The sequence below is a fragment of the Silene latifolia genome, chromosome X, assembly GCF_048544455.1.
Source record: "Silene latifolia isolate original U9 population chromosome X, ASM4854445v1, whole genome shotgun sequence".
In the NCBI taxonomy this organism is placed as follows: domain Eukaryota; kingdom Viridiplantae; phylum Streptophyta; class Magnoliopsida; order Caryophyllales; family Caryophyllaceae; genus Silene; species Silene latifolia.
Window position 1 is genome coordinate 116,908,045 of NC_133537.1, and position 23,289 is coordinate 116,931,333.

Consider the following 23,289-nt stretch of genomic DNA (forward strand, 5'->3'; position numbering starts at 1 on the left):
TAATGGGTCTAGGAAACCCTACAAGTTGGATTCGTGGGCACTTGAACACGAGGAGTGTGTTAAGGAAGTACAAAAGGCGTGGTTGGTGAAGTTTAAGGGCTCTCCGGCCTTTCAAGTCACTAGAAAACTAGCTTTGGTTAAGCAAAGGGTGAAAATTTGGACCCTTGACAAGAGACAGGATTGGAGACAAAAATGGGAGGATTTTGATGATCGTCTAGAGAAGGGGATGGAGTTAACCATACGGGAAGGTAGGGATGAGGAACATTCTAAGGTGGATGAAGAAGTTCGTGCCTTTGCTCGCGCTGCTGATATGTTTTGGAAACAAAGAGCAAAAGTCCGATGGGCTATCGACGGGGATACTTGCATTAAGTATTTCTTTAACTGGGTCAAAGGCAGAGCCGGGAGGAACTATATTCATGGGATTAAAGGAGATGACAGAAATTGGGCGTATGATTCACATGAGGTCGGCAGAGCATTCCAGCAATTTTTTATGGAGTTGTATGAGGCTAATGCGTCGATGGATGAAACAGAGAGATTGGCGGCTGAAGAGGAGATTTTTCGGGGTGTTACAAAAAGATTGTCGAACGATGATGTGGATTGGTTGACGAAATCTTTCACTGCGAAGGAAGTGCGGACTGTTGTTTTTCAAATGGGGCCCTTGAAATCTCCGGGTGCGGATGGTATCCCGGCCATTCTCTTTCAGAAATGTTGGGGTTTTCTTAAAAAGGATTTCACCAAGGCTGCTCTGTATGTGCTTAATTCGGGACGTGTTCTGCGCGAGACTAATCGAACTTTTATTGCTCTTATTCCTAAGACTGGAAACTCTGAGGTTGTGCAAGACTATCGCCCTATTAGTCTCTGTAACGTATTTATGAGAATTATTTCCAAGTGTATTGCTAATAGGCTTGCTAGGGTAATGAGTTCCCTGACTGGTGAGTTTCAAAATGCTTTTATTCTGGGCCGGCTTATTAGTGATAATATTCTTTTGGCTCATGAGGCTATACATGAGATAAATGGACATAAAAGTGGAAAATATGGGCGGTTTGCGTTTAAGGCTTATATGAGTAAAGCGTATGATAGAATTCGTTGGGGTTTTCTGGCGAAGGTCATGGGTAAGTTTGGTTTTCCGGAGAGATTGATTGGTTTAATTATGAATTGTGTTACGACGGTGTCGTATGAGATTTTGATTAATGGATCGCCTCTTAATGCTTTCTTACCGAAATGTGGTCTTCGGCAAAGGGATCCTTTATCCCCTTACTTATTTATTCTTTGTATGGAAGTGTTATCGGGAATGGTGCTCCAGGCTCAAAATCGTGGATTGCTACAGGGTATTAGGTTATGCAACCAGGTAGCTCCTCTGACGCATCTCTTCTTCGCGGATGATGCTGTTTTCTTTCTCCAAGATACGGGGGACTCTGCGAAACATTTGAAAAGTATTTTGGATGCCTATTGCAGGGTGTCGGGACAAAAATTAATGACGCAAAATCGGGAATTCTTTTTAGTCCAAGTATGAGGTTGAATCAGGCAAAGATGTGTCTTAAGGTCTTTAATATTCGGAACAACAAAGGGATTGGTAAATATCTTGGGATTCCAACTGAATTTCAGGGATCAAAAAGGGATCTATTCATGACGCTTACTGATTGTGTTATGAAGAGGGTTTCTTCGTGGAATGGAATTTTTCTCTCATCAGCTGGTAGACTTACCTTAATTTCATCGGTTCTATCAAATCTCTCAAATTACTTTCTATCGGTTTTCAAGATTCCGGTAAGTGTGATTAACAAGATTAACTCTTTGTTGTCGCATTTTTGGTGGGCGGGATGTAAATCAGGTAAGGGTACTCACTGGTGTAGTAGGAATTTTCTGAGTTTGCCTAAAAGTGCTGGAGTGCTTGGAATGCGGAATATTGAATGTTTGAATCAAGCCTTACTGGCTAAACAGGCATGGAGAATTGTGTCAGGTCAGGAATCCTTTTTTTGTAAGGTTTTTGGAGCAAAATTGTTTGGAAGGCAAGGGATGAATACCAGCTTGGACAACAAAAGGTCAGGTAATGTGTCATGGGGAATGAGAAGTCTCCGCTATGGTATGGACTTGTTAGTCCACAATGTTGCTTGGAAGCCAGGGATAAAATCTAGCCTCAATGTTTGGACTACTCGTTGGGTTGATGGTGAGATGCCGGAGCCGAGTGCTGAGGCTCTACGACTAGAAAATGTTGGTTTAAAGGACTTGAGGATTAAAAATCTTTATCATGTGGATGGAGGTTGGGATGAGCAACGAATTAGGTATCTTATGCACGAAGAGGTTGTGGATCATGTTTTGGCAATCCCAGTCTGTGCTTCACAGGTTCAAGATCGCATCTATTGGAAGCATACGACTGATGGTGAGTATTCGGTGAAAAGTGGATATGGGGTTGCTTTTAGTCGTTTTATGGCGACGCATGCAAGTTCTAAAGACAAGACACAGATGAGTGAAACTAGTATTCGGTTTTGTAGGCAGGTTTTGTGGAAGTTATCGGGTCCACAAAAGTGAAAAGTGTTCTTATGGCGGCTCATCTCAGATTCTCTTCCTATGGGGTCTAGTCTTGCTAAACGAGGCTTCCAAGTTGACCCATCCTGTAAAGTATGTGCGGACGCGGCGGGGATCACGGAAACAAGAGTGCATCTATTTAGGGACTGTGGTGTCGTTAAACGTATTTGGGCATGTTTGGATTTGGGTATTCGAGTGAACTGTGCTCCCTCAATGGATGTTGGGAATTGGGTTATTAACTGGATTTTGTATCTGGGTAAGTCAGAGGGAGCTGATATTAGATTGATTAAATTCTTGGGTACTTTGTGGTGTTTATGGGTGGTCCGAAATAGGGTGGTTTTTCAGGAAGCCACTTTTCACCCTCGGGAGGAGGGGGATAAAGAAAGGGGTGAGAATAGGGTTGTTGGGGGTGGTTTGGATTGTTTGCCCAACGAACCACGGGATGGACAACCCTTTTATGTGGTTGGTGCAGCTTATTCGTGTACTCCTGTCAAGGTTATGGTTGATGCGGAGTGGAAATCGGTTAGGGAAGCTGCTCTTGGATGGATTGCGCATGCGGATGATGGTACTACTCTTTTCAGTAGAAGTATCAAAATCAAGGCACAATCGGCGTTGCAAGCAAAAGCATTAGGTCTAAAAGATGTGTTGGTTTGGGCGCATGCCCAAGGGATTAAACATTTAGACGTTTGGATTGTCAGAAGTTGCTGCTTCAAATATCAGGGGCGGAGATGGCACATCATCTTACAAGAGGGATTCTGGAAGATATGGGTGCTCTATTTCCGTTGTTTCATTGTTTAAGTTTTACGTTTATTCCTAGGCGTTTTAATAAGACCGCTCATGACCTTGCTAAGAAGGCCATGAGAGGGTAGTACTTTGTGTACCTTTATGTATCGCTGCCGAAAAAAAAAACAAAAAAGAAAAATAAAAAGAAATTTTTGTAACCATCTTTCACTTGTGATTCTTCTTTATCATATACAAGAATTAAATACAAAGCTTATTCCAACTAAACAAGGGAGCAAGCAAATGTACACGAAACGTTTTCTCATGAAGCTTCGAAACTATTCAACAAAGGCCATAAAAAACGCTATATACTTGTGTATTATACATAAAGATATGCAAGAGAGTTTACAGATGGCCTAAATACCTGTAGGAAGTGGCTGATGAATCATCAGATTTCTCCTTTAGCAACTAATTCTAGGGTTTTAAACTTTTTAAACAGACAAGAGCTCACTAGATGTACATCTTACAGTTCATGAGTCTTCAGTCTTAACAGGAAGCCAGCTATTCCCAGAATCAGTAGCCTCTTTCTTGGAACGTGACACAAACCCAATAACGTATCCAATAAAAGCACCAAGAAGTAAAATACTCGCTCCTTTTACAAACTGAGATAAGAAAGATGATCCTGATTCCTCCATCATGTTCTTGTTAGTGATATCGTCTTTCTCACCAGGAATAGCAATGTCAATGCCGCTTAAAACTAAGCCATTTGCCAAAATCTCCACCGTATCATGCACTTCACCATCATGGTTCCCAACATAGGAAAGTGTGAGCTTCTCTTTCGTCGCAAAAAGCCGGGTGTAACCAAACTCGCCCCCACGATACAAAGATCTCGTAGGCTGTGGAAATACCGGCATATTGGTATGATCTGGTCTCGGTTCCCAAGTAGGCTGCCAGTCCTGTCCGGCCATTCCAATAACAGTGTGGACAGGATAACCGCCTTGTTTTTCCGTGTGCCCACCCAACTGTCCGCAAGTGAAATTCTTCAATGGGCAAAATCTTTCATATCGATGGACGTGGCCCCACAATGCTAGTGTCACATTGTTCTTCACAAACAAAGGTTCTAAGTGGTGCAACATTCTTTGTCTAATAGGGGCATCTCGGATTTCATTGCTTGTAGTGTACATAGGCCTATGCCCTTGTACAACTACGAAAGGAGTCTTCTTTCTATTGACATTCTCCAAATCATGCTCCAGAAAGTTGTATTGGTCACTTCCTATAAGAAAATCGGTTTCTGTAGAAAAATAAACAAAATGGACGGATCCCACACTGAATGAATAATACAGATTTCGGGTGGCAGGTGCACGGGTTCCGGTAGAGAGCAATGAGTTCCCGGGCATTTTAAACCTCAGACTGTAGGGTACCCCACATTCACCACCTCCGTCCTTGCCATAAGAAGCCCAATCGGGATTCCACGGTTGAAGTGGCCAATTATATTCATGATTACCGATGCAAACATGATAGGCCACCTTAGAGGCAACAGGCTCAATTTGATTGAAGAAGTTATCCCACATCCAAGCATAGCCTCTTGCATAACTTAAATCTCCTATATGTGAGATAAAAGCGGGTTTTCCTCCGAGAGATTCAATATCACGTAGTATCCATTTGAGTGTAGATATGCTTTCATCTTGTGTGCGCATAAATGTCCTGTATGGTGTTGCAGTTCCCATGTCCCCAAACAGATAAGCCATGGTTTCATCGGAATCCTCGTTTCTTGAGACGAAGCTGTAGGTTGGACTCCAACCGCCTGAATCACTCCCAACCTAATAGCAACAAGGACAAAAGTTCAGTGGTTATTTGCATACTGACAAGATAGTTTGCATTTGGAGCACAATATCAACTGAACTGCAGATGTCAGTAGCTGGTAAATTTATCTACTGGTGGAACTCATGACCGAATTTTGAAAATTGTGAGCAACAATATCCCTTGAGGCTCCCATCACACCCAAAAAATAAAAGATAACATGAACTGATCATAGTATAGAAAGAAGATAAATGAAGATGGTTAGCTTCTTTCAAAAGAATGAACTGCAAGGTGCTAACAAGTCGGGCTGTGAGGAGGGCATACAACTATACAAGTGCACATCGGCATTTAAAGGAGACATTAATTATATTATATATTTATTCCCATGGGATTCATTTAACTAAATATTTTGGAATTAAGATTAAAACTTCCAAGTCTTTGCAAGTGGAGGCCAGATGACTAATAACAAAAGAAACTGCAGTGTTACTACTTCACTCAAGACCTGACAATCCTACCTTAATCATCTTAGAACCATATACAGAGTATATAACAAACTAAGCAAAAAAACAGCTGAAAGGAGGGAAATCGTCAAGATGGCAAAGATCATATATCAAAATCACAGTTTCATAAAGTAGAGCTGATGGACAGAATCATAGGACAAACCAGCAAAGCAGTTGTGACTTTTAGGTGTAGAATCAATCATTTCCATCCACAGAAGCAAATCAAGCTCAAATCCACAGAAGCATAACAAGACTCTATATTTCGATCGTCACAAAATAAAATTTTTATTTTGGATGATATAAAATCAACAAATTCAAACTGTTATTTATCCACCAATAATGTCAGTTACTACAATAACAAATCGAAAGCTCAGTCGACAAGAAATGAGCCGAAGTTCCAATCTTGTCCAAAATAATAAGTCACTACCTCTTAGCCATCTTCATATCCTTCATACCATGAAATATAAAGAGCTAACCGATTAACAAACCAGATGAGAAGGAGAAAGCAAAATGGTGTGTTTAAAATACCACAACTTGAAAGATTAGCCACACAACAAGAAAATCATGAATTCAGCTTGTCGAACATGACTACCAATCATTAAATTCATTCACAAATCAACCTCGTTTACAAGATTTATAAAATAAAATGACAATTACATAGCAACATATCAAGCTCTAGCTTTCCTTCATATTGGTCACCCACTGACCCAACAGTAACAATGCACAGACTATGAGTATTACCTTGAACTGTATAGTGAGTAACTACAACTTTTTTTCCCTTCCTTTGAATTGATGAAAATCCAATCAACAATTTCTAACTACTCCAAACAAATGATGATCAATCATGAAATTCACACTAATAGATATAGCTATCGACAAATGCACCTCAAAATGGAAATAGATAACAACTGACTAATATACCCAAAAAGAAAATAGATAACATTTCATCGGAACAGAAGGAATTAATACCTTGTAATAATATCTCTTATCCTTGTTCAAATTAGTCATAACCCCATGAAAAATAAAGCCAGGATCCCTCCATCCAAGACTAGTATTAGCAGGACTATCACACATATCATCCTTGTCATACCTCTCAACTTTAGTCTCAACCGAAAACTCTAAATCATCTTCATCTTCACCATATTTGACCACCCTGATCTCATCATCCCCGGCCACAAACACAACACTCATCTCATCCTCCCTATCAGTGAAACCAAGATGGAGCTGCTCGGGCCCATTTGGGTTCCTAAAGCTAACCTCAATGGACCTAGCCAGTAGGTGGTTGGTCCCAGGAAGTGGGTTCATGTCAGCGTCCATCTTTGTAGGATCCACCTCTTCCTTAGACCAGTGGAACAACCTTAACTGGTAGGCCCCACGAAGGTTAATAAGAGGAAAAGAGAGGGACCCAGTTCCTGATTCCCATGTAGGAGATGAAGAGAGGAAAAAGTAGCCTATGAAATGGGAATCTGGTGAGTTGGGTGGTGAATATATACCAAGCCAATCTAGATTTGATGGGTTTGATAAGTTGGTCCATGTGATTTGGATTTTGTCACCAGATTTATCTAAGATTGTTGGGGTTACTGAGATTGTTGGGGTTGAGCTTGCATCATCGGAGAAGACAGAAATGATGAGTGTCAGGAAAATGAACATCGTCTTCATATTCACTGCTTTTCCATGGAGTTGGTCAGTTGGGTTGAATCATTTTCTTTGGGTTATATTTAAGGGGCCCCCATAAATTCACGGGCTGGGACACGGGTTTTCTTTGTACATGGACAAGGTAAGTGGGCCCTACTATGCTCAGATTAAAGCCGCAAGAAAGAATATTAAGGGTAGAATTGTCAAGTTCAGTGTCCTAGTACATTATAGCCGTGTATTTATGGCTACCCTATTTAAGTGTGGAGCGCCATCGTTAATTAATTTTGTTTATATATATATATATAGAAATAGGATTATGTAAGTCTTACTATTTTAGTTGAGTCCTTGAGTCCTAATTTAAGCTTTTAGATCATAGATAATGGATGGTTGAAATTAAAAGGGAAAAACACACAAATAACATTCCCTATGCAAACATTAATTGCTCCCTCTCTCATGACTCCATTTCCCTATACATTATTAATTCTCTCATCTATAATTCTCTTCTCCATTCTCATCAAATCATAATTTTCTTTTTCATCTCTCATAAAATCAGATTTTTTGTTGTGTTTACAATTCCCGCGTAAAATAAAAGCGGTTTTATAAAAAGCTCCGTAAATCTTCATCCGGACTCCGATTAAGGTGAAACAAAAGCCTAAATTTATTATTTTTTCGAGCTCGTTACAATGGTGATATTTTTGTAAACTATTAAGTTTTCAAAATATTCGTTACTGCTCAGTTATGCTCGAAATCTAAAGGTAGGTTTGTTTTTTTATTTCTTGTTAATTGTTTGTTGAGATTTATTGGAATCATTTGTTTGGTATTTGAAATAATTTTATAGTATAATTTCGTATTTTTTTATGATGGATGAGTTCTTATAAGTAAAAAAAAATTTCTTGGAAAACTTATGCTTCCTTTGTTAATTTAAATTCAAACCCATGATTAGTGAATAATACATTGAGTGATTGTCACATGTGTTTTTTACATACCTTTTTTGTGATTTTTTATTGTCAATAAATTAGATGTTTTTTCGTTTGAACTATAGGTTCGGAACTACGGTCAATCAAGCCCAAATCGTTGTTGATGACTCTTTGGCGATATAGATTGGCGATGAAGATGTGAGATTTGGATGGATGGATGACGACATGTTATTATGAATTCAGATATTATTTTTAATTTTTTTAATTTTATAATAAGTTTATGTAGCATTAGTTTTTTACGAGTGTAACTTTAGTTTTTTACGGGTGTAACTTTAGTCTTTGATAGTGTGAATTTGAATATATTAATTTAAATTTGTGTAATTTTAAGACAAAATTCTGTAACTTTAGTGTTTTACGAGTGTAACTATAGTCATTGATGGTGTAACTTTTGTCCTTTAGTGTAATTTAATTAATGAGTTAAGATTGTTTTTCGAGTGTAACTTTTTTGGCGATATAGATTGGCGATGAAGATGTGAGATTTGGATGGATCGATGAAGACATGTTATTATGAATTCGGATATTATTTTTAATTTTTAAATTTTAGAATAAGTTTATGTAACTTTAATCTTTTACGAGTGTAGCTTTAGTCTTTTACGAGTGTAATTTTAGCCTTTTACGGGTGTAACTTTAGTCTTTGATGGTGTGAATTTGAATATATTAATTTAAATTTGTGTAATTTTAAGACAAGATTATGTAACTTTACTGTTTTACGAGGGTAACTTTAGTCACTGATGGTGTAACTTTTGTCCTTTAGTGTAATTTAATTAATGAGTTAAGATTATTTTACGAGTGTAATTTTAGTCTTTTACGTGCGTAACTTTAATACCTAATAGTGTAATTTTTTACTACAAATTAATTTTGACGCATATTATTTTGAATTGTTGTAATTTTAACAAAAGTTTATGTAATTTTAGTGATTTACGAGTGTAACTTTAGTCTTTTACGAGTGTAACTTTAGTCTTATATTGGTGTAATTTTAGTCTTTTGCGGGTGTAACTTTAATCTTTTATGAGTGTAACTTTAGTGTGATTTAATTAATGAGTAAATTAATTATTTAGTTTCAAGTAAAAATTGTGTAAATTCAATTAATATATAGTGTTTTATGAGTGTAACTTCAACCTTAATAGTGTAATTTTATGGTGTAAGTTCCGATTAAATAATGTAACTCTAATTAGTTTCAAGTAGAAATGTTGTAGCTTCAACCGGGTATGTAACTTCAAACAAATATGGTGCAATTTCTGAATAATTAGCAGTACTTAAAATTTCGAAAACTCAATAGCATATGAAAATATTCCTATTGCGACGGGCTCGAAAAAATAATAAATTTCGACTTTTGTTTCGCCTTAATCGGAGTCCGAATGAAGATTTAAGGAGTCTTTTACGAACCCGTTATTATTTTACGCGGGTATGAAATTTCGTTTTTAAAACCAATATTGATATGTGAAATATAAATTATAGTATATTAATTTGATAAATTAGTTGATGAAAAAGAGAAGGTAATTGATTAGGGGAATTGGGAATTGAAATTATGAGAGAGAACACATTAATTACTTGGTAGGTAAGTGTATTTTTGCTTTTAATCTCAACCATTAACCTTAAGAGATCTAATGGTCTAGATGAGGACTTATGGACTCAACCAAATATAATGACTCACCTTAACCCCCCCCCCCCGCTCTCTCTCTCTCTCTCTCTCTCTCTCTCTCTCTCTCTCTCTCTCTCTCTCTCTCTCTCTCTCTCTCTCTCTCTCTCTCTCTATATATATATATATATATATATATATATATATATATATATATATATATATATATATATATATATATATATATATATATATATATATATATATATATATATATATATATATATATATATATATAATATATAAATTGAATTATGTGAGACACTCTTCTTAGAGTGAGGCGACTGAACCCTTTCTAAACCATTGGATCTAAAAATTAGAGACACACCAGATGTTAACACATGTCTCCTTAAATACCTCCTAACACTAACCAGCATATTTCCCCTCATACAATCATTTACTCCTCTCATTTTCTCTCTCTTCAACCAGTCTTCATCCGAGCTCCGTCTTCCCAATTCACTCAGATTTCAACACCATTTTTCGCTGAGCTTTCATCCACCATTATCACTAAGCTTTTCGACCTCCATTATCATCCGCAATTTAGGTAACATCGGTCACCTAATTTTTTATTCAATTCGCTTTCGACCTCTATTATCATTCCGTAATTTTTACCTAATTTTCAATCGACTTATTTAATTCGTTAAATTTACACTGTTCTTATGCAGGTTTTGATTCTTTTCTGAGCATAATCAAGCACAGTAGGAACACTTACAATCTATTTAAGTCGATTCTCCGTTTCTTCGTATGTTCCTTTCCGTTTCTTTACTAGATTTTGATTTTGTTGCTTATTTAGTTAAATTTTTAGTTATAAACTTATTTAATTACTTTAATTACTCTCGCAATTTTTAGTTATAAACTTATTTAATTCGTTAAATTATCGCTGCTCTTGTTTTTCTATCTTCCTTCACTCGACTTCAATTGAATTCTATGCGTTCCTTTTCTGCGCGATTACTCTCGCAATTGAAGTTTCATTATTATTGTTCACTGTTAGTTATGACCGATTTCAGGTAACTTAGGTTTGTCCTTAAAACTACATGTCACAAGGATACAGTTCTGCGTACCTGACTCTCCGTACTCTCCTAACACGCATGAATCATTGTTCATTGTTGGTTAATGTGTTGTTTGGTTTCTTCAGTTAGTCTCAGCTTAAGAAACTGTGTGATGATTGTTATGTGTTGTTTGCGTGTTAAGCAACTGATGTATTCATGATTTGTCTATTTGGACGGTGTTCTTATTAATATGAACACAATATTGTTTCCTTTTTGCACAAATTAGCGATGCGGTGTGGTCATTTTCTTTTCTTGGATTTGTGGTGAATGGAAGATTGTTGTTGATGAGTTGGTTGAATCGACCCGAGATCTTGCAGGTGTGGATCTTTTTATTTGTCATTATTATGTATCGAAGACATGTTGATTCCAGACTTTCAGTTTCAGAGCTTGTATTATGATTAATTCTTTTGATTTCTTAATTTCTTGTGTAGAAAAAGGTACACCTGATTCTGTTAATCCATCCACGGTCGATAAAGAAGAAGGGCTTCCATCTCCTCCAATGTTGCTCATGATTATGTTTGTGAGGATAAACCTCACTTTTGTTGTTGTTGCTTCATACTTAATTTTAGTAGTTTCGCCTCTATTTTTTGAGTTTTTGGATGCTTGAGCACAGTATTTTGTGATTATCTTGTCATTCTTTGGATGCGTGTTTCATTTTTGGAGAGTCAATTTCCGTAGCTACTCTATGTTTTTAAATGTGTTGTTGCTTGCGTGTTCAGTAGGTACACTTCATTTGCATTGTTCCGCCTAGCATTTTGCAGCTGCTGTATATACGTCGAAATCTGTTGTATATACTTCGAAAATTAAATGTGTAGGAGACTTTTTGTATTTTTTTAGCAGGAACCTGTTTTAAAACTAGAGCCATTCAATTCCCATCAGAATAATAAGTTTTTTTTGGAAACTAGAATCAAACTAATCACTGAAACATTCTGCAACAATCAGTTAGTCCACTACATCTCTTGCCATTCTCTTCTGATTTCAAAAGCATAGATGGCAATTGATGCGTGTCTTTTATATAAGGTTTTCACCTCATTTTTTACACGCATTTCTGTGCCTTTTACGTAGCACCTGGCTACAAATACCCCCGAATATTCTACTTTGGTCCGTTTATTGTAATTTGCAGGAATTGACCGAGGAGGAGCTAAATCGAGCCTTAATTGTCCTAATTGTATGCATTCATGGGAAATAAGGAGTCGGAGTTTAGGAATCTTACACTTGGAGGACGTATGAGCTGAGTTAAGGAAGATATTCAAGTCCTGATGCGCCTATATAGCTCGATCGAGTGCTTTAGTGCTCGATCGAATGCTTTATGCACTCAATACTGGTCGATCGACCAGTTCATGGAGTCGATCGAGGAGGTTCAGCAGGCAGGGCTCGATCGAGAGGATATCCTAGCTCGATCGAGTGACTTGGACGTCGATCGAGTAATCATCTTACTCGATCGAGGGGATTTCGTGTGTTTTTGGTTTATTTCCGCCTAATCTTTTATGGGCTTTCGTAATCAGTCCATAGATTAGGTTTAAGATGTTTTTACAGTATAAGACTGAGGAGAACACTACGTTACTCCCATCATCTCTCCTTTACGACGTACATTTTCATCTGTTACTTTGGTCACTGTTCTTTTGGAATTCTCTACCTTGCTACTCGGATTCGGTATTATCAATTTAATTATTTCTTTATCGTATTTATTGTTTTTAATTCCTTTTCTCTCTTTACCTTATAATCGTTCAATCAATTAGATTAATCATCATGCTTAGTTTTAATTGTTTGGTCATTGCTATTGTTAATCTGACAATTATGAGTAGCTAATTTCCTATGCTAAGACTATAGGGGACCCATGATTTGAAGGGAGAGTAATCAATTTACTAGGTTAATACAGCACGTCTTTGTTGCTTAAATGCTACAAATAACTGTAATTGCCTAATTGAGTCGACGCAATTAGACCCTTATTCTTAGTGGACCTTGACCTGGACCGAAAGGTTGGAAGGGGGAGACTAGTAGCGAACAATAGAGTATTGCAGCGAGGACGAAGGTTAAACTGTTTACACTTTAGGGTGAATTAAGGACCGAAAGGTGACGTTCGCTACCCCTTAGACTGTACCGCGTTGACCTGGGATCTAGATTACTCGACCAGATAATTATGGCGAACCGCTTGTCTTAGCTATCCTCTTTTATCTGTTAACTCCTCCTTTATTTCTCTTTTCCTTACTCTGTTAGTTTAGAAATCACAATTTATAAACCCCCAAAATTGGTTACTTAGACGAGCCTAGTTTTAGCAGTCAATTTCCTACCTCTCTGTGGATTCGACCCGACTTCCCTAGCTATATTAGTTAGTTGGCCAGTTGGTTATTTTTGACAGGTACGCGACAGACGTGTCAAAATTTGGCGCCGTTGCCGGGGAGGTGGCGCATTTTGTTGCTTAAATTAAGTTTGTCTCTCGTCTCAAGGAATTCATTCCTTGAGGCTGATCTCATTTTCTTTGCGAAGCTTTGAGTAGTTTTGCAGGTTAGTAGCCTATTTGCCAAAATGCTTACAATTACAGAGCATACAGAGCCATGTGGTAGATGCGGTGAGGAAGGGCACGATCTTTTTGAATGTACGGCAGGTGTGGAGCGTGCCCTTGCATATAAGAAGTTCAAGCAGGGAGTTCCTTTCTCCCAGTTATATGACGAGATAAAGAGCGTTTCTACCCTTCCTACACCGGTACCACGACCGGTCTCTCCCTCTTCAAGAGAAGAAATTGCCGAGTTGAAATCCATTATGCTTTGAGTATGTCACGAAATGACGATACGGTCATATCGAATTGAAAGAACAAGTCGCACAGATTGACACAAAGCGACGGATCAAGCCAAGTTTATTCCAATTTGCGATCCGATCAAGGCAATGAACTTCCAAAATGACCCTCCTCATGAAGAAGACAAAATATTGGCTGCTAATGATGATTGGATGATGATTTAGACGAGTTCTTGCAGGAAATGCTTGCTGCGTGTGCAGTAACCACTCGATCGAGCAACTCATCTACTCGATCGAGCGGTTCTAATCATCCAGTCACTCGATCGAGTGACACTGGCGGTCGATCGAGAAGTACAGGACTCCAAGTTACTCGATCGAGAGACCATGCTGAAGAAGACACTCGATCGAGTGTCAAGATAGGTCGATCGAGTGATATTGAAGAAGAAACTGGTCGATCGACCAGTAAAGGTACTCGATCCAGTGCATTAAGTGGCGGAATTCCTAATTCAGTATCTAATACCGCCACCGTGTCATCTTCCCTATTTGTGGAGACGTCACGCGTTGATAAGGGTAAAGGAAAGGTTGCGGGACCACTTATCGCTACCAGGGTACCCTTCCCGAGTCGTCTGAAGGACGCAAGGGTCGAGCAACAGTACGGTGCTAGCGTCAGTGTCATGCCCCTTCTTGTTTGCAAGCAATTGAAGATGAGTCACTTCAAGGTGACCAACATTACCCTACAGATGGCTGATAGATCTGTTAGGAAACCTTTAGGTGTCTTGGAGGATGTGCCTGTGAAAATAGGCAAGCTTTACATCCCCGTAGATTTCATTGTTTTGGATATAGCTGAGGACACCCGGACCCAAATTATTTTAGGAAGACTGTTCCTTTGTACAGTGGGCCGTTATTGATGTCGACAAGGGCGTCGACTCTTGCAGAGGGGATGACGCTATCACATTCAGTTTGCCCAGTACTTTAGCCCACCCAATGATAGAGGACACTTGTTATTCGGTCGATATCATTGATGAGTCTATTTATGACTTCTGGTCGGGTTCTTTTATGAAGGACCCACTGGAAGCTCTCATGTTTTTTGATGAGTGTGCAGATAGCCCAGAGGACGATGACGCTGCGTTGGATTTGCTTGTTGATGATCTAGATGAGCACGAGGGAGAGCAGGTGGAACAAATGATCAGCACTCTTTGCTCCATTGAGGTAAAGGTACCGGAACGTAAGCCTCTCCCATCTCATCTTAAATATGCTTTTCTAGACGATACGAAAAGATATCAGTCATTGTTAGTGCAAGCTTAGTGATGATCAGCTAACCTCTTTGTTAGTCTGTACTTAAGAAAAACAGGAAGGCAATGGGTTATTCACTGGATGATATCACGGGGATTAGTCCCGATATTTGTATGCACAGGATAGAGTTGGAGGAGGATCACAAACCTTGCAGGCGGGGGGTCGGCGTCATTTGAAACAGGAAGATGCAGGATGTTGTGATGGCCGAGGTAATGAAGTCTGCTGGATGCAGGTATTATCTATTCGGTAGGTAATTCTAGATGGGTAAGCCCAAAGACGGGTAGTCCGAAGAAAGGAGGGACAACCGTAGTTAAGAATGAGAAAAATGAATTAATACCTACCCGAGTAGTGACCGGTTGGCGGATGTGCATAGACTACAGACATAAGTGAATGCCGCCACTAAGAAAGACCACTTCCCCCTTCCTTTTATTGATCAAATGGTAGAAAGGTTAGCCTCTCATAAATTTTTTCGCTATTTAGATGGGTATTCGTGGTTCTTTCGATCCCTATCCACCGCACGATCGGCCAAGACTACATTTACCGTCCTAAGGGTGTTTTTGCGTATCGCGAGAATGCCTTTTGGTTTGTGCAATGCCCCCGCCACCTTCCAAAGGTGTATGATGGGGATATTTTTAGAGTATATTGAGTCTATCATGGAAGTTTTTATGGACGATTTCAGTGTATATGGAAGTGATTTTTCCGATTGTCTATCTAACTGAGAAAGTGTTGCAACATTTGTATTGAGGTTAACCTTGTCTTTGAATCGGGAGAAGTGCCACTTTATGGTCAACGAGGGAGTTGTCTTAGGGCACTTGGTTTCTGATAGGGGAATAGAAGTTGACAAAGCAAAGGTGGAAGTGATTCAGCAATTACCACCTCCTGTTAATGTTAAGGGGGTGAGGAGCTTCCTTGGTCACGCTGGCTTTTATCGCCGGTTTATCAAGGATTTCTCCAAAATTGCTAAACCACTTACACATTTGTTGCTTAAAGATGCCCCTTTTGTGTTTTCGACGCTTGTCTTTCGCTTTTAACGAGGTTAAAGCAGGCCTTAGTCTCCGCGCCGATCATACAACCTCCCAATTGGGACTTGCCGTTCGAGATCATGTGCGACGCGAGTGACTATGCACTAGGAGCGGTGCTAGGCCAGAGGAAAGACAAAGCCTTGAATGCTATTTACTATGCGAGCCGAACTCTGGATGAGGCTCAAGTGAAGTACACTACCACTGAGAAGGAGCTTTTAGCTGTAGTTTATGCCTTAGAGAAGTTCCGTACTTATTTAGTTGGGTCAGAAGTTACTGTTTTTACTGACCATGCAGCTTTGAGGCATCTCCTTGCTAAGAAGGAGGCTAAACCGCGGCTACTTAGATGGATACTCCTTCTTCAGGAGTTTGACCTGCAGATCAAGGATAAGAAAGGGGCCGAGAACGTTGTAGGCGATCACTTGTCGCGATCGATGCGACAAGAAGGGGAAGATTCTCTCCTATTGATGATTCTTTTCTGACGATACTTTAATTCTTTGTTATATCGTCTATTGTTGACCAGGAACCCTGGTATGCAGATATAGCTAACTTCGTTGTCGGTGGCAAGCTGCCGCCCGACCTTTCTTCTCGGCGTGAAGAAGCGTTTTCGTATAACGCTAAGCGATATACGGGATGACCCTTACTTGTTTAAGGAATGTGCAGACGGTCTCTACAGACGGTGTATTCCGCAGTGGGAGACCAAAATAGTCCTGGAAGGCTGTCACTCCTCTTCATATGGTGGTCACCACGGTCCATCGCGCACCGTGGCTAAGGTACTTCAGTCTGGTTTTTTTTGGCCTTCTTTGTTTGCCGACGCCAAGTCTTTTGTTTCGACTTGTGATGCATGCCAACGATCGGGAATATTTCGAAGAGACATGAGATGCCACAAAACGGCATCCTAGAGGTTGAGGTTTTCGATGTCTGGGGCATTGATTTCCAAGGACCGTTCCCGTCCCAAATAAAGGTAACAGTACATTTTAGTAGTGTAGACTATGTGTCAAAATGGGTTGAGGCAATTGCTTCACCTCATTGTGATGGTAAGACCGTGATAAAAATGTTCAAAAAGATCATATTCCCCCGCTTTGGTGTCCCTGTGGTCGTCATTAGTGATGGGGGATGCATTTTAAGGAAAAGAAACTCACTTCCATACTGTCTAGAGTTGGTGTCCAACACGGGCGTGGTTTGGGGTATCATCCCCAAACTAGTGGTCAGGTAGAGGTCTCTAATCGCGAGTTGAAGGAGATCTTGTCTAAGGTAGTTTCTAAATCACGGAAAGACAGGAGTCTTAAGCTATATGACACATTATGGGCTTATAGAACCGCCTTTAAGACACCAATTGGTGCATCACCTTATAGGTTAGTTTATGGGAAATCGTGTCACTTACCCGTTGAGCTGGAATGTAAGGCCTGGTGGGCAATCCGTGAGCTTAATTATGATCCTAAGTGTGTGGTCGAATCGTCTTTTGCAGCTAGATGAATTGGAAGAGTTTAGGCTTAATGCCTATGATAACTCGCGCATTTACAAGGAAAAGACGAAGAGATGGCATGACAAGAGAATCTTACCTCGGGAGTTTCATGTGGGGCAGAAGGTGTTGTTGTTCAATGCCCGTTTGAGACTATTTCTGGCAAGTCAAGTCCCAGGTGGACTGGTCCATACACGGTGTTGTTACCAAATTTGGATCCGTGGAGCTTGAAGATTCCGAGGGTCATAGATTCAAGGTGAATGGCCAATATGTGAAGCACTACCATGAGGCGAGTGAAGCGGACAACCGCGTTGAAGTCCTGCGCTTCGACGAGCTCGACGCGCGCGATTACTTGATACCGAGAAAGGTCGTGCGGGACCTCTTAAACCAGCGCTCTCGGAGGCAAAGCGGCCGTTTTTTTTTTTTATTGTTATTTACCTTTGTTGAACTATTTCAATTTCTATAGGCTTACGTTGAACTTTGTACGCTGTATTTTGAACTCCATCTGCATTTCCCTTGTTCTAGTGCGTGTTTGCAGGTTAAAGCAGCTCGATCGAAAGATTGTGTGCTCGATCGAGCGCTTTCGAGGGAGATTCCACTCGATCGAGTGATCACCATACTCGATCGATCACAACCCATAGCACGCCTACTCGATCGAATGGCCTCCCACTCGATCGAGTCCATCCATCTTTGCAAACGTTCGATCGAGCTGTTCCAAGTGTTCGATCGAAGGGAATTGACTTCACCGCTACTTTACGTCCATGGAGCCACTGTTTGACTTTCTTTGACCTCCCATGTTCATGGTCGGTTTGGGGAGGTCCCGCTATATGACGTTTTGTAAGTTTTCCGACCCCACTTTTCCTTTTCTTTTTAGTTTGCATTTCTTTCCCTATTTTTGGTACAATGAGGGCATTGTACGGTTTGGTTTGGGGAGGTATGCATCCATATCTGTGTCTGCATGTTTCTTGCATTTTTGCTTGCACGTTTATTTATTTCCGCATGCATTGTTGTTTTAATTACTTCATATAAAAATCATAAAATTCAAAAATTTTCAAAATTTTCATGTTTAAATTGAGTCGGAACGTTTGAACATTGACGCTACTCTGAATCCTTACTTGAGCCTGGCATATTCTTGACATTTAGCTGGCATGTTTATGTGCATAATCTACGAGTTTTTGTTTCTCTCTTATCTGAACGGATAGACTTGATTCTTTATGTCGGCAAGCTACAATACATTCTGAGGTTAGAGCTTTACAAACTGGTGACATTCATGACCAGTTTCATTTAGGATGTGAGTAGTACTCTCTTTAAGACATGTAACATCAATTTGCATAAGCATGAGTCTAGTCTTCTTAATACCTGTATGCATTCGGTCTGTGGATGGTGACACGTGTTAGGAGAGGCAGTTCCCCTTGTTCCATTCTACCCATGAACCTCACATAGCCAAATTGCCTTTTTGTCCCATCGACTACTTTCTATAATATTTCCTACCCTAGCTGAGCTAGTAACGAGTAGTTTTTGGAATGTGTTATTGCAATATGGTTATTTCATCTGATTTCAGAAGATGGTGGAAGAATTGAAGGGAAAGAAAGAAAATGTGTTGAATTGAAAAAAGAAAGAAAGAAAAAAAAAAAAAAAAAAACGAAAAAAGGAAAGAAAGCGAAAAAAGAGACAGAAAAAATTCAAATGAAAAAAAAAATGAGAATTGCACATTGTTTCACACTCCCATGCCTTATTTATATTTTATGGGGAGTTGACGGCTTTTGATGTTTGGTGAGTTTAGTGCATAATTTTGCACCGTTTCATCTTGCTGTTATGAGTACGAAGTTGGGATGCAGTCTATTTTTGGATCCGTTGTTGCTAGCCTAGCTATTAACCCCACATATCCAAATTCATTTTAGCCCCTTCTTACCCATTACCTCACTAACCCAAATGTAAGTCCTCGGCACGTGTCTTGGTCACTAGTATGGTTGGAATGCGTATGTACGGTTGTAGAGACTTTATTCATGTTAACTGCATGCATGTTCTTATAGGTCGAGTTAGGTGAGAGTCTTGCTTCTTCCTATCTTTCACATATATACTCACCTTATACCTGTTCTTGAGTGACGAGCGACCCGTGAGAGTCCGACATCTTTGAATCTTGCAAGGTCGACGGTTCAGTAAGCTTGAAACATTAATTTAACTCGTTTGCACTTCTCAGTTGCCACCTTGTCATTTTGTTGCATTAAAATTGGTTCTAGTGGATGATTTGTAGCTGATGCGTTGGTCCCGTTCTATTGTTCACCCTTAGTTGCATTCATATTTGCTTGGGGACAAGCAAAGGTTTGGTTTGGGGAGATTTGATGCGTGTCTTTTATATAAGGTTTTCACCTCATTTTTTACACGCATTTCTGTGCCTTTTACGTAGCACCTGGCTACAAATACCCCCGAATATTCTACTTTGGTCCGTTTATTGTAATTTGCAGGAATTGACCGAGGAGGAGCTAAATCGAGCCTTAATTGTCCTAATTGTATGCATTCATGGGAAATAAGGAGCCGGAGTTTAGGAATCTTACACTTGGAGGACGTATGAGCTGAGTTAAGGAAGATATTCAAGTCCTGATGCGCCTATATAGCTCGATCGAGTGCTTTAGTGCTCGATCGAATGCTTTATGCACTCAATCGGTCGATCGACCGAGTTCATGGAGTCGATCGAGGAGGTTCAGCAGGCAGGGCTCGATCGAGAGGATATCCTAGCTCGATCGAGTGACTTGGACGTCGATCGAGTAATCATCTTACTCGATCGAGGGGATTTCGTGTGTTTTTGGTTTATTTCCGCCTAATCTTTTATGGGCTTTCGTAATCAGTCCATAGATTAGGTTTAAGATGTTTTTACAGTATAAGACTGAGGAGAACACTACGTTACTCCCATCATCTCTCCTTTACGACGTACATTTTCATCATTACTTTGGTCTTTGTTCTTTTGGAATTCTACTCTCTACCTTGCTACTCGGATTCGGTATTATCAATTTAATTATTTCTTTATCGTATTTATTGTTTTTAATTCCTTTTCTCTCTTTACCTTATAATCGTTCAATCAATTAGATTAATCATCATGCTTAGTTTTAATTGTTTGGTCATTGCTATTGTTAATCTGACAATTATGAGTAGCTAATTTCCTATGCTAAGACTATAGGGGACCCATGATTTGAAGGGAGAGTAATCAATTTACTAGGTTAATACCGGTACCGTCTTTGTTGCTTAAATGCTACAAATAACTGTAATTGCCTAATTGAGTCGACGCAATTAGACCCTTATTCTTAGTGGACCTTGACCTGGACCGAAAGGTTGGAAGGGGGAGACTAGTAGCGAACAATAGAGTATTGCAGCGAGGACGAAGGTTAAACTGTTTACACTTTAGGGTGAATTAAGGACCGAAAGGTGACGTTCGCTACCCCTTAGACTGTACCGCGTTGACCTGGGATCTAGATTACTCGACCAGATAATTATGGCGAACCGCTTGTCTTAGCTATCCTCTTTTATCTGTTAACTCCTCCTTTATTTCTCTTTTCCTTACTCTGTTAGTTTAGAAATCACAATTTATAAACCCCCAAAATTGGTTACTTAGACGAGCCTAGTTTTAGCAGTCAATTTCCTACCTCTCTGTGGATTCGACCCGACTTCCCTAGCTATATTAGTTAGTTGGCCAGTTGGTTATTTTTGACAGGTACGCGACAGACGTGTCAGCAATGGATATGACCGTCAGAGCTGCTTCCACCATTAAACATTCACTTCCTCTATCTTCTCCTAATAAAGCTCTTCTCTCTTACTCCAACTCCAAAATTCAGCTAAAACCCGCCAAACTTCTCTTCTTTCCGACCTCAACGTCACTATCTCTATTAACTGTTTTCTCTTATCCGCTTAATGCGAAAGATGTTACTCTCCCTAACGATCAATTAGTCTTCTCCTCCCATATTGAATATGCATATCTTTGTTATTTCTTATTTATTGAGTTTTTCATTCATTTGGAGCTTAGTAGCTTACTCGAAATCTGTCAACATTGTCTCTGCACTTTCAACCTTTTCCACTGGTTATAGACAATCAATTTTATTGCTAGAGTTTTCTGAAGGGCCTGCCCAAGTGTTTGTTGATTTGGTTATCTTAAATTGGTCATTATGCTATCTTTTGGTCAGGGAGACTGTTTCATTATTGCGGAGAAGACGAACTATTTGGTTTTCATGATCAATGCGTTTCAGGTGCATACTCCACGTCTCCACTATAATTTCTGCTTCTTCGTGAGTGTTATCTTTGCTATTTGTTTTTGTCTTTTGTCGGTTTTATCATATAGTTTACATGCAACTGCAGAGCTTAGAGGACGAAGTCGTTAGTGAGACTGTTCTAAGGTTGGCTGGTCTGCAATGCTGGCATAGCTTGTCATTTGGTCGCTTCCAGGTGAAATTTGGTTACATACGGAGTGATAATTTTTTTTTTCACTTTCCTTTTTTGTATGCTGAAAATAGAGTTGCTGCTTGTCAGATGGAACTGTGTCTTAATCCAAATCTGATAAAGAAATGGAAAAAGATGACAAAAGCAGAAGCCAAAAAGGCTAACAAAACGAGGAGAAAACTACGATCCCTTAAGTTCTGTGGAAGCGACATTTCTAAAAAAATTATTTGAAGAGTTCCTAGAGGTTTGAGTGTATGACATTTCTGTATACTTTCATGTTAAACTAACCTTGCCTCTAGTACTTACACATTTTACATTAGGTGCTCAATTCTAAGGTGTTCCACAACGTACAAGATGATTCGGAAAATCTTGATGATGACAACTTTGAAAAAGTTGTTGATGCTTGCATCTTATACTGTGAGAGGTTTATGGAGTTTCTTATTGATCTATTGAGCCAACTGCCGACAAGGAGGTACATGGAACTGCTTTATATTTTTCTCAATTTTTTGTTTTCTTTTAACCTCGCATATAATTACCCAAATGTATGCAATTGGATTGAATGGTGGGAGTATTGGGAAAACTCAGGGACTTTAGATTGTTGAAGGCTGGAACTTGATAGTAAATTGGAAAAGATTCCAATTGCATAATTCAAGTGGGTATACTCAGATGGGAAAGCTAATCGGCTATATGTTATCAGTGCCTCTGATTCCACTCATATGGACTTGGTTCAGGTACGTAGATTCAGTTTTGAGTTTTTCAACCTCTTAAGCTATTTTGGGGTATTTTGTTGTTCCCTGCATCAACTGACCAACTTCCAAAGATCAGGTCATTAACAATTCTTCAGTTCAGTCTGCATTTTAGTGTTGGCGGGCTCTTTGATCCAATAACATGTCATTCTTTTTGGTCCACTCCCCTCTTTTTTCCCTATAAATTGTTTGGAAAACCAACTACTCCGTATCATTTATGGAGCGTTTAATGCAGGTGATCTTGTTGAGCGAAGATTCTGAAAATCAGACGATTAAACTTGGGCTTCAGCTGCCTGAGCCATGTGTTAATATGGAGATCATTTCGTGCCCAAATGAGTTGTCCAAAAATAAACAAGGATTTTTAGTTTTGCTTGGAAAATCTGGTCGTATGTATGTCGATCATTCCATTCAGAAGTATTTATTGCTCTCCCAAAAAAAATATTCAGTATTAGCACCAAGTGAAATGACAATAAAGCTTTCCTATTATACTTCAATTGTCACCTTGGTAACTTTTAAATTACAATGTTGTGAACAATGAACATAAAAAGTCAGAGTACCACCTGCTAATAATGTCGTGTTCAACAGAATTCGGAGGTGGATCTTTATAAGCAGCTAACCTACTTTTGCCATATATTGGTAGAGTTGGCATAAAGGGCCGCGGGCCGATGGGCGGCACGGTCAGGCACGACCCACAGCACGGCACAGCACGGCCTGACGAGAAAATCGAGGAAGCACGGGCACGGCACGAATGGGCTTTGGACGGGCTCC

The 23,289-nt window shown here is 39.5% G+C and overlaps 1 protein-coding gene and 2 long non-coding RNA genes across 3 annotated transcripts; 2 read left to right on the forward strand and 1 right to left on the reverse strand.

Moving 5' to 3' along the window:
• Positions 1-3,455: 3,455 nt before the first annotated feature.
• On the reverse strand, positions 3,456-7,273 carry LOC141623555 (putative inactive purple acid phosphatase 2). Its single transcript, XM_074439654.1, has 2 exons — positions 6,513-7,273; positions 3,456-5,063 (listed from the first exon to the last, which is right to left on the reverse strand). Exons 1-2 carry the CDS (start codon positions 7,200-7,202, stop codon positions 3,774-3,776), a joined length of 1,980 nt encoding a protein of 659 aa, XP_074295755.1. The 5' UTR covers positions 7,203-7,273; the 3' UTR covers positions 3,456-3,773.
• A 359-nt stretch (positions 7,274-7,632) lies between these two features.
• Positions 7,633-8,434, forward strand: LOC141621565 (uncharacterized). The gene is made up of 2 exons (XR_012532452.1): positions 7,633-7,933; positions 8,221-8,434. It is a non-coding gene; the product is annotated as an uncharacterized LOC141621565 (long non-coding RNA).
• Positions 8,435-21,518: 13,084 nt separating this feature from the next.
• On the forward strand, positions 21,519-22,248 carry LOC141621566 (uncharacterized). The gene is made up of 4 exons (XR_012532453.1): positions 21,519-21,585; positions 21,695-21,781; positions 21,866-22,019; positions 22,096-22,248. It is a non-coding gene; the product is annotated as an uncharacterized LOC141621566 (long non-coding RNA).
• The last annotated feature ends 1,041 nt before the right edge of the window (positions 22,249-23,289 follow it).

Coding starts and splice junctions, on each gene's coding strand:
- LOC141623555 (XM_074439654.1), bottom strand. CDS start 7,202: ATGAAGACGATGTTCATTTTCCTGACACTCATCATTTCTGTCTTCTCC. Junction 5,064..6,512: donor ATAAGAGATATTATTACAAG/GTATTAATTCCT, acceptor TGTTGCTATTAG/GTTGGGAGTGATTCAGGCGG.